The 17961-nt window shown below is 38.0% G+C and overlaps 1 protein-coding gene across 38 annotated transcripts in view; it reads left to right on the forward strand.

The window, feature by feature from the left end:
- camk2b2 (calcium/calmodulin dependent protein kinase II beta 2) overlaps window positions 1–17961 on the forward strand; it is a 102397-nt gene that overhangs the window by 24006 nt on the left and 60430 nt on the right. For 31 of the 38 annotated variants that reach the window (XM_089126291.1, XM_089126305.1, XM_089126296.1 and 28 more), the window contains exons 5-6: window positions 422–487; window positions 11607–11679. In XM_089126291.1, the coding sequence (XP_088982417.1) occupies window positions 422–487; window positions 11607–11679 (139 nt within the window). Of the gene's footprint in view, window positions 1–421; window positions 488–4224; window positions 4298–11606; window positions 11680–17961 lie in introns of all 38 variants that reach the window. The other 7 variants (XM_089126293.1, XM_089126298.1, XM_089126295.1 and 4 more) reach the window with 1 other exon arrangement.

A 17961-nucleotide genomic window follows, 5' to 3' on the forward strand; every position in this document is an offset into this window, starting at 1 on the left:
GTAGAAAAAAATAATTAAAAACAAAAATAAATTTATTAGTTTTTGCGCATTTGCTGCCACATGATTTCATTTTTATTTTAGTTTCAAAAATATTTAAAACATTTGTTTTATTATTATTATTATTAGTTTATTCAATTTTAAAATATTTTAACATTTTTACATTTTAGTGTAGTATTTTATTAATGTTTTATTCAATAATATATATTCACTTGTTTCGTTTTGTTTGCATTCCTATTTTCCTATTTTTTATTTATTTATTGAACCCATTACACCCATCAAAAGTGCAAATGCTTTTGCAATATGAATGCACTGTTTTGCGATGCCAGTGTAAAGCACACCACACTGAAGTTGAAAAATTACAGAATAAATTTGCATGTGATTATGGTGACCGTGGTGCCGATATCTTCTCTCTGTCCCGCAGTGTGACGGGTGGAGAGCTGTTTGAAGACATCGTAGCCAGAGAATATTACAGTGAAGCTGACGCCAGGTAAAACAGCATCTCCATTTTCTGTTATCCGGCCCAGACTCTCCCACGACCATTTCCTCTCCATCCACATTTCTGTTTTCCTCTTTCACTCTCGTTTTATCTGGACAAACGTATGTGCTTTGTACACATTCGAGTATAATATGGGAGTAATACTTTCGTGTGAGTGATAAACGAGTTTTTTAAACGTTTGAGGCAGTGTCTCGCTCTCTCCGTGCGTCTACTTCTGCAGATCCCTTTCCTCCAGTTTTCCCATCGGCTTCATTTTTTTCCCCCGTTCCATCTATTCCTGTTTTCAGATCTTCTCACAGTCACACACAATGGCACACACACACACTGCAGTCGCCCTCAGGAAAAAAAGCTTTAATCAATTTGACTGTGTGGGAAAGCATGTGGGAGTGAGAGATGCGGCGAGAAACGGAAAGAGAACGAGAGATGCTTACCGAGGGAGGAAACGCAAGAGCTGGCGAGTGATGAGACTACAGGGCTCAGTGAGCTCAGCCGCCATATTCGTGGGTAGAAACGTGTCACAGTGCCGCCCATCAACCGTCAAGACGATGAAATGTATCCCGTAGTCCCTCCACCTGCCTCCACTAGAGCAGTGTCTGAAAGTAGGCCTCTAATTCACACACATAATCACAGTGTCAGCTCATATACAGCGCTCTCCAGCACAGCACCACATGAACACGCACATTGGCTTGATCTGTTTCAAGAGTACTAGAAATCCCTGACTGAGACTTAACAGTTAATGTTCAAAACAGTTGTGCTGCTTAAAGGGGTCATGACATGAGAAACCAAATCTTTTGGTATATAAGAGATCTATGTACTATTAAAACTTCCTGCAAGTTTCAAAGCTTAAGATGTCCTCCCCATTATAAACGAACCATTTATTTAATCGAGCTCTAAATACAGCTCGTTCTGAATCCATGGTATGAAGTGACGTCGTTGTACGAAGTGACGTACCAGTCAAAATCAGAATCAAAATCAATTGAGAATTGACACGATGGTAAAAGATTGGAAGACCGAAGTTTCACGTGGTGGAGCATTGTGTTGTCTACATGTGATACAAAATGATTAACGTTAATAATTTATGCATAAGCAGCACTGACGTTAGCCAATCATAACAGTATAGGCGTTAACACTGAAGTCTTAAAGGGGAAACACCCCAAAACAAACTGTTTGAATCAGAGGTGAGAAACAGGGTGGGAAAATGTCATAAATCACTACATTTAAAAAAAACAATTTGTACAAAAAACTATAGTAATACTATAATTGCACCTAAGGGAACATAGTAAAACAAAACAAAAAAACATGTCATGACCCCTTTAAAGAACAACTCCGGCCCAAAATGAACCTTTGGTCTAATAAAACATCGGTACCTAGTCGACCGTTCTCTGAGATTTGTTTTCATCATAATCGAATGTAAAGAGTTTTATCTCTAAAAACTGTTTAGCGTATAACGCTGGTAAATAGGGCATAGAGTAATGAAAAATAAAAGTTAATACCACTAACAAGGCTCAAAATAACCCCACACTAACACAGTAACATAATGAGGTTCGACTTGTCGAGACTAGTTCGATTTGTCGAGACTGTTTTCCAAAGATGGCTCCTGCCTGTATACGCAAAGTGGACTGTCTTTGTAAAATATCTTCTTATTAAACTCTCTGTACACTTACACCTGACCAGTCATCGCGTGCCGTCTTTAACGCCGCGCGTGATTTCATTGAGAAGGCGAAACTAGTAGCGAGTGACTTCCGGAAACGAACGATAACAAACAATGGATGAAGCGTATTGGCTGTCCTGTGTTCAGACAAAGGTAAAAATCCCGACAAAGGACACGTTCCTGGATTGCTCGAAGAGGACAGTATGGGCTGTCAATACTCCAATATTAATATTTTTACTTAGTTTTAACGTTAGCACCATCGTCTCTCTTTCGTTTCGCCATTTTTGAATGTTGTGTACGGAAAAGCTTGTGCGCTCCTATTGTTCAACCTCATACATGTGACGGAACCGTTAAAAAATTAAACATGCTAGTGTTGCTAGTCGTGATGTCGTGAAGCATCGCAGACGCAACGTAGGTTGTTGCCCACTATGACACTATATGAGATGATACGATCGAATCTTGCGTCCCGACCCCCGTTGTCGTTTACAAATCCCCACGACACCCTACGTCAAACAGATTGTGCCAAAATCGGGTTAAAATCGTGTAATCTGAACAAGGCATAACAAAGTTCTCAATGCTTCGGTTTTGCATGTATGGACCCTCATTATGTTACCGTGTTAGTGTGGGGTTATTTTGAGACTTGTTAGTGGTATTAACTAGCGATTTTTAGCATTCAGCATTATACGCTAAACTGTTTTTAGAGATAAAACTCTTTACATTCGAGTAAGATGAGAACGGTCAACTAGGTACCAATGTGTTATTAGACCAAAGGTTCATTTTGCGCCGGAGTTGTCCTTTAATATTTCCGTGAAAACATGATTTGTTTTTTTTTTTCAGGATTTTTTTCATAAATAGAAAGTTCAAAAGAACAAAATGTATTTAAAATCTAGTATTTTGTAACTTTATAAATGTCTTTACTGTCACTTTTGATCAATTTAATACATCCTTGCTGAATAAAAGTATTCATTTCTTTTTTCTTCTTCTTTTTTTTACTTTTGAAACATGTTGTATGTTTTTATATTGGCTTTTTCTTTCTTTAAAATATATTTATTTATTTATATACATAAAAACATGTTCAGTCTCGACAAAAAGAAAGACTTACAACATTGCTGATTTTCTAAACGTTTAAACTCGTTTCTTTTTTGCCGTGTTGACAACTTCAGAATCTTTTATTCGGCTACATTATTTGAGTGATAAAACATCAATACGTCACAGAAAACTAAACCGTTAAAGGGTTAGTTCACCCAAAAATGAAGAAATTCTCTCAGTATTTACTCGCCCTCATGTCGTTCCAAACCTGTTAGACTTTTGTTGATCTTTGGAACACAAATTAAGATATTTTTGAAGAAATCGAAGAGGTTTCTGAACCACCCAGCAATGTCATTGCAAATTTCAGGTAGTAAAGACATCGTTAAAATAGTCCATGTGACTACAGTGGTTCAGCCTTAATGTTATGAAGAGACGAGAATACTTTTTGTGTGCAAAAAAAACCAACTAAAATAACGACTTTATTCAACAATCTCTATTGTTTCAGTCTGTTTTTTTGCACACAAAAAGAGTGTAAGATTTCGAGCGGCACTGGCCTAAAAGGACGAGTGACTTTTCTCTCAACGGTCCCAAAACGCTCTCACACTGCAGACCATCCTTATTAATGAGGCCTGTGTTAGATGTGTGCGAAGAAAACACCGTAAGCTTTTCAGAAAACAGTTGATACACTCTTAAACATCCAGACACACAGATCATTTCCATATTTCCAGCAGCTCTACTCTGTTTGATTCATCCACCCTTCCCTCCTTTTCTCCATCCCACATGTGAGGTCATACAGGAAATGATGCGTCCCCGCCCGACTGCTTCTATTGTTCTGCGTCTTGTAACATCAGGTCTTTCACTCGTCTCATTTCATCACCCTCTCCATATACAATCGTATCAAACGGTCTCTCTTATCTGTGTTGTTCCTCCTGTCCCACGCTTGTCTCCCCGTGACTAATTCACCACCTCCTTCACGGCTCTCTTCCCTCATCGATTCTTTTTCTTCTTGTTTCCTGTCTGTCCTCTCCTCTCTCGCTTGTCTTTACAGTCATTGTATCCATCAGATTCTAGAGAGTGTCAGTCACATTCACCATCATGACATAGTGCACAGGGACCTGAAGGTCAGTATGGGCAGTGCACTGGCCCCCTGCATGTGTCATGTGATTCTTGCCTGTTTCGTGCCGCCCATTTGTGTGTCTGACTGTCTTGAACCGTACGTCTGGGACTTCAGGTGTGTTTCTGCACTCGATGGCTGTTTTCACACTTAAGTTCTCGCTATGATCTCATTTCACATTGTGTTATTTGGCTACGATTCGCAGTGGATTATGCGAATACTATTCTGAGCCCGAACAGCAGTTTTTTTTTTTACATTTTAGCTAGAAAACAGGGTCTAAGATTGAAAACATTGCTTAAAATGCACAGGGAATTGCAAGAAAGTAATTAATACACTGATTTGTGGAGCATGTTTCACAAGAAAATACTATTTCAGACTTTTTTCTAAATTTCATGTTTAATTCAACGTGTTACTTTCCATTTTTTTTGTAATTATTTGTGCAATTTCTGAGTGAAAATTATTTAAAATGAAATCCTAGACTAAATGTTTTGTGTGTGTGATTAGTTTGGTCTGAATTCCTCTAAAGGTCACTTTTTACTTTGTATTATTTGGCTATGACTCACAGTCCAATTCACAGTCAGTCTGTTGCAAATGCAAGTTGTCAATTTTGAACAATAATCAAAAAGCAAGTTTTATTATAATGCCTCAAATTATGCTTTATTGTTTTCACTTTAAGAAAAATAATAATAAATTCACAAAAATGAGGGTTCTGTCTTCATTGCTTCATGCCGTTCCAAACTTATTTGACTGACTATCTTGTGTGAAACACAATGGGACATTGTGACATTGAAAAAATGTGATATTGAAAAATGTACAATTGCATGCAACAGCGCCACCCACTTTTTTAGCGGCGTTGGTTTCTGGAAGTATTCTTTTCTATTAATTTCTCCCATTGGAATTAAAGTCTTGATTAAAGCTTTATAAGCCATGAACCAAGTCAACCAGCTACAAAGTGAATCTGAACATTACAAACTTTATTTGAAAATCAGACAAAAATACAAAAGTAAAAGACCATGTACTTAACAGCTTTATGTGGTTGAAAGAACTAAAATCCCATGAAGCAATGTTGAAAAATGCTGGAAAAAATATGAAACTGCTATTATACTGCTATTATAAATAACTCTTTGAATGAACATAAAAAATCATGGAAGGGATTTCCACATAATTAATTTGCTTTATTTCAGCATTATGCAATTATGTTATTTTGTGTTTGTATTTTGTTTGCGTTTAGACAATACGTTAGGATTTTGTACTGTTAAGCTGAGACTAATAGAAAAAAACATTTCAAGTCAAAAAACAAAATTATTATAAGTAAGCTAAATATATTATGATATATTCATAGTGCACAACTTTCCTAGTTCATTTTTTGAGTGTGTATATATATATATATATATATATAAGTTTATTGCAAAATATGCATATATATATACATAATATATATGCATTATATATATATATATATATATATATATATATATATATAAAATGTATAATGATTTACATTTGTGGTGCTTCATTGGAGTGGGCAGAGCTAACGAGATCTTTTGCTGCTTTTTGCTTGTTTCGACTCTGATTGGTGGAATTTTCCTTCCAGCATTATGGGTACACTCTCAGAAAAAAGGTACAAAAGTTGTCACTGGGGTTGTACCATTTCAGGTGCTAATATGTACATTTTAGGTGTGAATATGAACATTTTAGGTGCTAATACAGTATGTACATTTTAGCTGCCAATATTTACATTTCAGGTGCTAATATGTACATTTTAGGTACTAAAATGTACATTGTAGGTGTTAATATGTACATTTTAGGTGCTAATATGTATATTTTAGGTGCCAATATGTACATTTTAGGCACTAATATGTAAATTTTAGGTGCTAATATGTACCATTAAGGTACCAATATGCAGCCTTTAGGTACAAAAGTGTACCTTTTGAAAGGGCACAGCCCCAGTGACCGCTTTTGTACCTTTTTTTCTGAGAGTGTAATGTAGTTTTTCAACCATGATTTCTGCTGTTAAGCACTATTATTTTAAAACTACGTTGAAATAATGCAGGCTGACATCTTTAACAGAATCAAGTACCATTGAATAACAGCCTCACAGCTCACAGTAAGGTTCTTTAAAGGTTTATAAGTTATCATTCAAAATAAATTTCCCTATGGAGACTGTTGCACTCTAATAGTCTTAATGTTAACAATGACGATACTGACCCATACGTTCCTCAAAATATCTTGTTTTGGGTTTCCAGAGAAAAAATGTCACACAGGTTTGGAAAGACATGAGGATGAATAATGGCAGAACTCTCCCTTTTGCATGAACTATTCATTTTAGGTACTAATATGCATCCTTTAGGGGGTGATTAGATATATTTGAGCGTTCTGCCCCATTGATCAAACCAACCAAATTGTGTCGGGTCGGCAGCAGACGCTCGAGTGTGAAAACAGCCGAACTGCTCTTGATGCACTGAGAGTTTCTCCTCACCCGTTCTGTCTTCTGCTCTCTGTTTCTTGTATCGCTGTCTGTCTTCCTCTCTGTTGTTTCAAAACAGTGTCATTTATCTTTGCAATTGGGTAATTCTCGGGCGCGTGTAATGTATTGTTTCAGTCAAGCCTGGCATTCAGCATGACAGAGTGCCGCTGTTTTGTTTAATAGTCACTTGAGTGAAGGGCTCTTACAGAGTCTCGCAGTTTGTTGTGGTCTTGATTCAGAAGCTCAAATAAAGCTCAGTTTCTGCTCGGTTTAGCCAGACCTTTGAGAGGAGAAACGGGAGGTCGCCTGCGCCACATGACCTGCTGTTGATGCATTTGATAGGTCTGACCTCTTGACTTGCTGACCGAGGATCAATAGTCAGGAAGTGCACTTTTATTTCTCAGGAGACTTAATTGAGTTTACCCATCAACTTTGTTTCAGGTTGTTCTCCTTAAATTCCTGTAAGAGTTTAGAGACATATAATTTGGTCATGGGTGAATTTGACATTTGTGACTCAAATCAAAGCTTTGGGTTCATATGCTCTAAAATCGATGATAATGTAATGATTTGCTCTGAAAACATACTCATAGGCTCTAAAAACAATCATAACTTAATGTTTTATGTTTTACATAGAGTTTTTTTGACAGAGAAGTTAGTTGAAAGGATGCATCTCATTTCATCATCGGGTCAAGTTATAATGAAATGAAATTATCTGCTGAAATTTCTGAATTTCTCTTGAGCTCTATACGGAGCTCAGAGAGGTCTGTACGGTTTTCTCTCTTTTTAGTTATTTATATTTTTAGTGATGGATGGATGGAAGGATAGATAGATAGATAGATAGATAGATAGATAGATAGATAGATAGATAGATAGATAGATAGATAGATAGATACAACATATAGTTAGAGAGATGAGGTGGTTTAGCTAGAAAACAGTAGTAAAATGCCCACGAATTAAAATATTGTTTTACTAAAGTTTTACACTTTTGCTCTAGTTTTACACCAAAGCTTTAAATGCACAGGTAACTACAAGAAATGTAATTAAAACAAAGATTATTACCGCATTTTTAACTAGAAAATACCATTTCAGACTTTCTTCAAAATTTGATTCTGCAGCTGGGCTTCAGTAATGTTGCTTTCAGACTAGAGAAGTTTTGAGCTCTCGAAGTGAACTCTTTTACCTCAAAGGTTTCAGAAGAATTGGATTTCTTCTGTTATAACTCCTTTAAAGAGATCCCATTTGTGATTTTTCTTTCTTGTGGAATCTTTTTATGTTAAATTAGTGAGCCCAACAGTGTTAGCCTCCGGGCTGTTCAGCTGCCGGCCTGTGAGCCTGATCCAGCCATCAGTCGTCTTTATTGCCTTTCATTTATTGACGATTTCAGCACTCAGTGTAAGCATTTGGAGCAGAGTTAGAGGTTAAGTCCATTGTTCAGTCATTTTCACCATTTTTGTTTGGGTCTAAATGTGTCTTATTCAGTAAAGAGACACAGATGGTGAAAAACAAACCTTCAGGAAAAGTGACAGAGAAGTTAGTTGAACGGATGTGGCTCATTTCATCATCAGATCCAGTTATAATGAAATGAAATGAAATGAAATTATCTGCTGAAATATCTGAGAATTGTAGTTGATCTAGTATTTGCAGGACAAATATAGAGGAAGTCTATGCTATTTTCTCTTTTTTGGTTGAAATTATTTATAATTATAGGGATGGATGGATGGATGGAAAGATAGATAGATGGAAGGATATATGGAGAGATAGATGGATGGATGGATAGACAGACATACAGATGGATGGATAGACAGACATACGGATGGATGGATGGATAGACAGACGAACGGACGGATGGACGGATAGATAGATAGATAGATAGATAGATAGATAGATAGATAGATAGATAGATAGATAGATGGATGGATGGATGGATGGATGGATGGATGGATGGAACAATAGACAGATAAAACTATAGATAGATAGATAGATAGATAGATAGATAGATAGATAGATAGATAGATAGATAGATAGATAGATAGATAGATAGATAGATAGATAGATAGATAGACAGACAGCTGCATGGATGGATGGAATGATAGATGAATGCAATGATAGATGGATGGATATAGATAGATAGATAGATAGATAGATAGATAGATAGATAGATAGATAGATAGATAGATAGATAGATGGATGGATGGATGGAACGATAGACAGATGAAAGGATCGATAGATAGATAGATAGATAGATAGATAGATAGATAGATAGATAGATAGATAGATAGATAGATAGATAGATAGATAGATAGATAGATCGATCGATAGATAGATAGATTGATAGATAGATACATAGATAGATAGATAGATAGATACATACATAGATAGATAGACAGCTGCATGGATGGATGGAATGATAGATGAATGCAATGATAGACGGATGGATATAGATAGATAGATAGATAGATAGATAGATAGATAGATAGATAGATAGATAGATGCATAGATAGATACATAGATAGACAGCTGCATGGATGGATGGAAGGATAGATGAATGCAATGATAGACGGATGGATGGGGATAGATAGATAGATAGATAGATAGATAGATAGATAGATAGATAGATAGATAGATAGATAGATAGATAGATAGATAGATAGATAGATAGAGAGACGGACGGACGGACGGATAGATAGATAGATATAGAATGATGGACGCATGGATGGAACGATAGACGAATGGAACAATAGGTGGATGGATGGATTGATTGTTGGATGATGGAATGATAGACGGATGGATGGAAATATGGATGTATGGATCAAATAAAAATAGGCGTGTTGTTTTTCATGTCAGGACATTATGTCCAGTAAGTGCTCAGATCTAATGATTACCGCTGTCCGTCGGACTCCTCTTCATGGGTGTGTTGTCCCCCAAAAGAAAGCAGTGGAAGAGTCCTAGTGTAGAAGAACTAGAAAACAGCTTTATATGTTACCACATGTACACACACACTGACTCTCAGTACATCAGCAGCACACGCCTACACAGGCTGACTCACACGTCCACCTTCCTCTCCTCACACACCGGTACATTTCAACACACAACTGCCAAAAAACACTCCAGGGCCGCCTGCCAGTCTTACCTCTCTTTTAGCCATTCTTTCTGGCCTCCCTCTCTCTTTCTCTCCTGATGCTCGCGGTTGTCGTGGGTGGTGAATGTAGTGTTAGCTAGAGCTTCCTGTTTCTGTATGCAGGAAAAGCATCACGTCTGCCGTTGCACAAGACGTAGATGCACGTTTAGACTTCTCAACACAGTTTATAATATAGAGAAAGAGGCTTCATTTCATCCAGAAGTGCCAGAAAGGGGTTGTCTTCCTCAAGTCCCAAGTTGCTTTTAGTTATGTGCCATTTTTTTTAATGTGTTTGAAAGCTAACCCTTCAGTTTCTTTACAGATAAGATAAATCCAAGGGTGAATCTCTGTGTGTCTGGGTCATGTTTTACTCTGAAATCAAAATAAAGAATTAATTAGACGAACTTTGAGCCCCTGATTAAGACAGCAACAATGTGGGATTACTGTAAATGTGTTTAACTGGTGGCCTGGGAAACCCCGGGCAACTTCCGGCAAATTTAGATTTGAAAGTTAGTCTAGCAAAGAGCTCATTCAAGCCCATTTCCAATCCGTCGAAATCGCGGCACCAATCAGAAACGTTGGGGCGGGCTTTACACGATGATGACCGCGCTGGGATTTTAAAGCAGATTTTGTAGTCTACATTACAAAGATGGATGCCACCGTCGAACATCACTCGTTCGAATCAGCTATCGCGTCTGTTTTAAGCGATTTGAACGTTTCCTTTTCGTTAAAAACCGACAAAGAACAACACTCGGAGATGTTTCTTCGCCGCTTTGCATACGTCATCTCCTTCATCGCTCTGATTGGTTTTAGGTCTATCCGCGACGTTCGTGGTGACGCCCCTCTAGAAATGATTGGTTTATGATGCTTTTCCAGACCATAACTCAGTTACAACTGAGAATGGTCTGGTTTTAAACAGGCTACTTAACTGGCATAATAAAATAATTATAATAAATATAATACAATTAAACAACTTAAATACAAATACTAATTGAATAAACATTTGTTCACCCAAAAATGAAAATTCTGTCAGTAATTTCTCACCCTCATGTTGTTACACCGTCAGACTTTCGTTCATCTTCGGAACACAAATTGAGATATTTTTGATGAAATCTGAGAGCTGGCTAACTCAGTTTCCTCTAAGTTATTCACTTTCAAAAATGAATTTTAAAATTAAAAAATCAATTTTGGTGTTTATTACAGCTCAGACAACATGTACTTAAAAATGTTTAGCACTTTTATCACTATTTTTTGAAATAGTTTTCTGTAAAATGCCACCAAAATTTTGACAAATCTAACTTTTCAATTTAGGTAGGCCAAATCCAGGCGGAAATTCCCCAAAATGGTCCAGGATATTAACAGGTTAAAATTTGACGAAAAATTAAATAAATGATAACAACAATAAAAATCATTTAAATAATAACAAAGTGTATTTCTGAATAAATAACATTTTCTTTTGATTTGTGGAGGAAATGTGACCTGGACCAGTTGAATGGAGATTCATCCTGTTGATAAAAGTCTTTGCTTGCACTTGTGAAAATGTGCAAGATTTACAAGATAGTTTTTTGGAAGAGGGAGTCACTTAACATATTTTATTATGTTTGGCGATGAAGATGTATTGTTACATTTATTAGTAGCTCCTTGTAATGGCCCTGCATTACTTGCCTGTGCCTGTGCACGAGAGAATGGCATTGCTCAAACTAACATGCGCCCCCTGGTGTTTGCATGCAGTCACTGCATCCAGCAGATCCTGGAGGCGGTGCTTCATTGCCATCAAATGGGCGTGGTGCACCGAGATCTCAAGGTGAGTGTTTTTCTGTGCTTGTGTTGTGCATGCGTTGATGTCCAAATGTGCCTCGTATGCTGTACGATTATAATGAGTCGAATGGTGAGATGATTAATATAACCTGTAGGAGGTGTGGCTTAATACTCAAGATCCCATTTGGCATGGGTGACTGTGCTGTTGTGTGCATGGATATCTCTTTCTTGCTTAACTTCAGATTGGGCTAGTATGTCAGATTCATTTTTCATTGTTTATTATGTCCATTTAAATGCAATTTGTTTGAGGAGTTCACAAACTAGTTGACGCTGAACTAGAATGATATATCGAATGTTTATTAATGAAGTAAATGGGGTCAGTTTTGATTTCATGTTGCGTCTCTTCCTAATCCTGCTTTAGTTTAGAAGTTTTTGTTTTTATACACTCACCTAAAGTATTATTAGGAACACCTGTTCAATTTCTCATTAATGCAATTATCTAATCAACCAATCACATGACAGTTGCTTCAATGCATTTAGGGGTGTGGTCCTGGTCAAGACAATCTCCTGAACTCCAAACTGAATGTCAGAATGGGAAAGAAAGGTGATTTAAGCAATTTTGAGCGTGGCATGGTTGTTGGTGTCAATCTGCTCAGTTACTGGGATTTTCACACACAACCATTTCTAGAGTTTACAAAGAATGGCGTGAAAAGGGAAAAACATCCAGTATGCGGCAGTCCTGTGGGCCAAAATGCCTTGTTGATGCGAGAGGTCAGAGGAGAATGGGCCGACTGATTCAAGCTGATAGAAGAGCAACTTTGACTGAAATAACCACTCGTTACAACTGAGGTATGCAGCAAAGCATTTGTGAAGCCACAACACGCACAACCTTGAGGCGGATGGGCTACAACAGCAGAAGACCCCACCGGGTACCACTCATCTCCACTACAAATAGGAAAAAGAGGCGACAATTTGCAAGAGCTCACCAAAATTGGACAGTTGAAGACGTTCAATGTTGCCTGGTCTGATGAGTCTCGATTTCTGTTGAGACATTCAGATGGTAGAGTCAGAATTTGGCGTAAACAGAATGAGAACATGGATCCATCATGCCTTGTTACCACTGTGCAGGCTGCTGGTGGTGGTGTAATGGTGTGGGGGATGTTTTCTTGGCACACTTTAGGCCCCTTAGTGCCAATTGGCTCAGTTTCTGACCATGTCCATCCCTTTATGGCCACCATGTCCCCATCCTCTGATGGCTACTTCCAGCAGGATAACGCACCATGCCACAAAGCTCGAATCATTTCAAATTGGTTTCTTGAACATGACAATGAGTTCACTGTACTAAAATGGCCCCACAGTCACCAGATCTCAACCCAATGGAGCATCTTTGGGATGTGGTGGAACGGGAGCTTAATGGCCTTGATGTGCATCCCTCAAATCTCCATCAACTGCAAGATGCTATCCTATCAATATGGGCCAACATTTCTAAAGAATGCTTTCAGCACCTTGTTGAATCAATGCCACGTAGAATTAAGGCAGTCCTGAAGGTGAAAGGGGGTCAAACACAGTATTAGTATGTTCCTTATAATCCTTTAGGTGAGTGTATTTAGAAGACTCAGCTTATGCAAATCTCAGTCTGGATGCGCTTCCAGTGCCGTTTCTCCGGATGCGGCTGAAGGTTATTGAGTATTTCACACCATCCTACGGATCCTCAATCAGAACGCATTTTAAATCATGCGCCCGAAACTTCAAGATGTCGTCGAGCTCCATGAATAGCTCCAGCAGATGGCAACGGTGGTTGAGCGTCAGAACACTGAGACCGTCCGTCTCTGTTTCAATACGGCATCTGTAGCGTGAGCATAAGAAAGTGATCAAAGATTGAGCCTGAATAAGTTTCCCTGGACCCAATTTCCCACCTGGCTCGACTTCCACCAGAGCAGAGGGAACGTAACCTACTTAATAACAGCACACACACTCTCGGTCTTCTGCTGAACATTGTGTGGAGGTGTGAATGTGTGTGTCAAGTGGGATATGATGTATTATTAACCGATACGTCTAAATGAGTGACAGTTGGTTACAGTATGTGACAATCTGCATGCGAGATGTGTTTATGTTTTTGAAAGAATTCTTTTGCTCACCAAGGCTCAAATAACCTAAAGATCTTTAAGTAAAGATATCTTATTGATTAATAAACATAATAAACAAGATAAAGATCTTTAGTTTCGGTCAGTTTAATGCATCCTTGCTGAATAAAAAAGTATTAATTTCTTTAAAAATTAAACTCAACTTTTTTAATGGTAGTATGTGCATATTTATACTATGTACAGTTTTTAAGATCAACATGAAATCAAATCGACTCATGTAGGTTAAAGGTTCTGTGGAAATATCTATGCAGGTAGATTTTTTTTTGTGCAAGCTAATTTTTCTGAAATCTATCTAACACCAGTGGGATCACTGAGAGCCCGTCCCATCAATCAAATGAACTGTGTTAAGCTAAAGATGATCCAGTCAGGTCTCAGAGGAAAGAGCATATATGTGGAGATATTCTGGTACCTCTGCTGGAGTGACAAAGCTGCTTATTTCCACCAAAAAAATGAATTAATTAAATGCATTTACACAAATTAAGAGTGTAAATGTATTAAAATAGTTAAATAAAATGTGTGTATATATATATATATATATAGTGCTGTCAAACGATTAAAATATTTAATCGCGATTAATCGCATTAATGTCATAGTTAACTCGCGATTAATCGCACATTTTTATCTATTCTAAATGTCTTTTGATTTCTTTTTGTTACATTATTTTTTTCTCATTTTAATGCTCTTATCAACATAGAAAAGTGGATTGGCTTGTTTAGTGCAAATGTTTTTTTTTTATTATTATTATTGAAAATAACATTGAAATAGTGTTCAATTTCACACTAACATATATAAACAATCTCTCACACAATGTAACACTGTCTATCAATAAAAGGGTGAAAGAAATACTGACGAGGTCCTGATATTGACGAGGGGGCGGAGAATTCACATCATCTGTGTGTGTGTTTGTTTGCTTGGCCATCATCAAGTGGTGTATCAGACTGGACGTGCTGCGATGATGATCGCTCAGTTCACAACGACAAAACACAGATCACTTGGTCTTGTCGATGGGACAATTTGGCAATCCATTTCGGCGTCGCGCACTCGTCATGCACCCAAAACGTAACGTTACTATTTGGCCGGCTCGCAAGCCGAAACGAGTGTGTGCGGCACAAAACGTCCTTGAAACGCATTTCAATGGCTTGCGCCGCGTGAGGACGTTTTGTTGCTTCTTCGACCAAAGCGCAAGCGGATCTAGACCGTAAACAAAACAACAGGCACGCCGCAAACACACATTTCGGCTTGTGAGCCGGCTTTAAGTGGATGACGAGAGCGAGACGCCAAAATGGATCAGGACGCATGCCGCGTCCTGTTGCAAAAGCGTGTGAAAAAACGACAAAGTTTGCTAGGACAAAAAGACCGTTAATCGCGCAATAAAAAAATAACGCCGTTAAAATGGGTTTGCTTTAACGTCGTTAATAATGTGTTAAACTGACAGCCCTAATATATATATATATATATATATATATATATATATACAGTATATATATATATATACTGTATATATATATATATATATATATATATACTGTATATGTATATATATATAACAGTTGCTGTAGATCCATGATGCGAATCTCCCGTTCCAGCACATCCCAAAGCTGCTCTATTGGATTGAGATCTGGTGACTGGACTATGAACTCATTGTCATGTTCATGATTTAAGCTTTACGACATTGAGTGTTATCCAGCTGGAAGATGATACACTGTGGTCATAAAGGAATGGACACGGTCAGCAACGATACTCAGGTCGACTGTGGCGTTTAATGATGCTCAATTGTTACTAAGAGGCCAAAAGTGTGCCAAGAAAACATCCATTACACCACCAGCCTGAACCACTGATACAAGGCAGGATACATGCTTTCATGTTGTTTAAATTGTGACCTGACCATCTGAACGTCCCACCAGAAATCCAGACTCCTCACTCCAGGCAACGTTTTTCCAATCTTCTATTGTCCAGTTTTGGTGAGTGTGTGTGAATTGTAGCCTCAGTTTTCAGTTCTCAGCTGACCGGAGGGTCAATGGTGTGTGTTCAGAGATGCTCTTCTGCACCTCGGTTGTAACGAGAGTTTATTTGGGTTACTGGTGTCTTTCTATCAACTCAACTGGTCGCTCTCCTCTGACCTCTGAGATCAACAAGGCATTTTCTCCCACAGAACTGCCGCTCACTGGATATTTTCTGTTTTCTTGGTAAACTCTAGAGATGGTTGTTTGTGAAAATCCCAGTTGATCAGCAGTTTCTGCAATCCTCAGAGCAGCTCGTCTGACACCAACAACCATGCCACGTTCAATCACCTTTCTTCTCCTTTCTGATGCTCAGCTTGAACGCCAGCAGATCGTCTTGATCATGTCTACATGCCTAAATGCATTGAGTTGCTGCAATATGATTGGTTGATTATTTGACATTTGTGTTAACAAACTGTTGAACAGGTGTACCTAATAAATTGGCAAGTACTTAGGCTATGTTTAGACGGAAACGATTCTGAAGAGAAAACGCAAAATGGCGTTGCGTCATCACTTTTTATTCTGCGTTTAGACGAGCGTTTTGTGTGGGAAATCCGCGTGCAAATGGAGACGCAAAAGTGTGTGAAATTCAATGTAGTATGCACTTCAGGCAGGTAGGAATACATACTACAACAACACCAAGTCCACACGCCTGCGTACAACCTTCACTGTCAAGCACAAGCAGACTTTTGCGTTTTTACCGTTTACACGGGAACGCGGTGGTGGAGCGTTTTTTAGATTTCCACTCTGGAGGGTGGTTTCACTTTTTTCACGTCGCCGTGTAAACGAAAGGCACATCCGATAAAAATATTTTTACGTTTTACGTCCGCAAGCGTTCTCGTGTAAACAGGGCCTTATATGCACAAGTTATTCAAATTTTTAAAAAAATCTAAATTTTAGAAGTTTCAAGAACTTAATGTTTTTCATACTCTTTATGGGCAATGAATTTACTTGAGTTTTCCAGTCATTTGTGATCAAGAGAAAAAAGTTTTCTTTAGTCAAATAGCAGCTTCTGTGTGCTTAAATATTTCAGAGCTTGACATAACTAGAAATATTTATATTTACTATAGAAATTTCAATGATTTGTTAAGATTTTTAATTGTGCTGTCAGTTTAACGTGTTATTAAAGGTGTTAACGCAAACCCATTTTAACGGCGTAATTTTTTTTATCGCGTGATTAACGGTCTTTTTGGCCTAGCAAACTTTGTTGTTTTTTTCACATGCTCTTGCAACAGAACGTGGTGCTGCGCTATGAAACCCATTCATTTCAATGGCTTGTGCCGCGTGAGGACGTTAAGTTGCTTCGGCGGCCAAAGCGCAAGCGGATCTAGCTAGACTGTAAACAAAACAACTGCCATGGCGCACACACTCGTTTGGGCTTGCAAACCGGCCAAATAGTTGGTTAACGTTACGTTTTGAGTGGCTGACGAGCACGAGACGCTGAAATGGATGCCAGTAAGATTCTGAATTAAAAGTTCACTTTTAAAAGTTACCAAATGGTTCAATAGGCTTTATGCCGTGCGTCACGTGACCAAACCGGAAAACGGGTCTCATCGCATCCGCTTGTCAGAGAAAGTGTTAACGGCCGTAAGAACTGACTACGATATCTATGGATATTTAAGGTAATCAGCTAACCTAACTAGTTTACTTTGTTATTGGCGTTTTATTCCATTTAAATATCTAAAGTTACTGTGAAGAATAAAAAATATAAAACGTTTAAATATTAATCTGCACATGTGAGGGATATTGTTTATGCTAATCTTTGCTCGCTCCTTTTAAGTTATCTTGAGTAAAACCGCAAAAAATGTCATGAAAAACATACAAAAGACCTGGAACGGAAGCGATTCGACCTGTTTTACAGAGAATGCGGAAGTAAGTTGTGCATAAAGCCTATTGACAAGACCAAAGTGATCTTTTGTTTTTTTCGTTGTGAACTGAGCCATCATCATCGCAGCATGTCCAGTCAAATACCGCTTGCCAAACACACACGCACACACACACAGATGATGCGAATTCTCCGCCCCCTCGTCAATATCAGGACCTCGTCAGTATTTCTTTCACCCTTTTATTGATGGACCGTGTTACATCATGTGAGAGATTATTTGCTCCAAGTGAGAATGTTAGTGTGAAATTGAACACAATAGCCTATATACCAATGTTGTTTTCAATAAAAAAACAATTGCG

The sequence above is a fragment of the Pimephales promelas genome, chromosome 23, assembly GCF_988280905.1.
Source record: "Pimephales promelas chromosome 23, fPimPro1.hap1.1, whole genome shotgun sequence".
Lineage (NCBI taxonomy): Eukaryota > Metazoa > Chordata > Actinopteri > Cypriniformes > Leuciscidae > Pimephales > Pimephales promelas.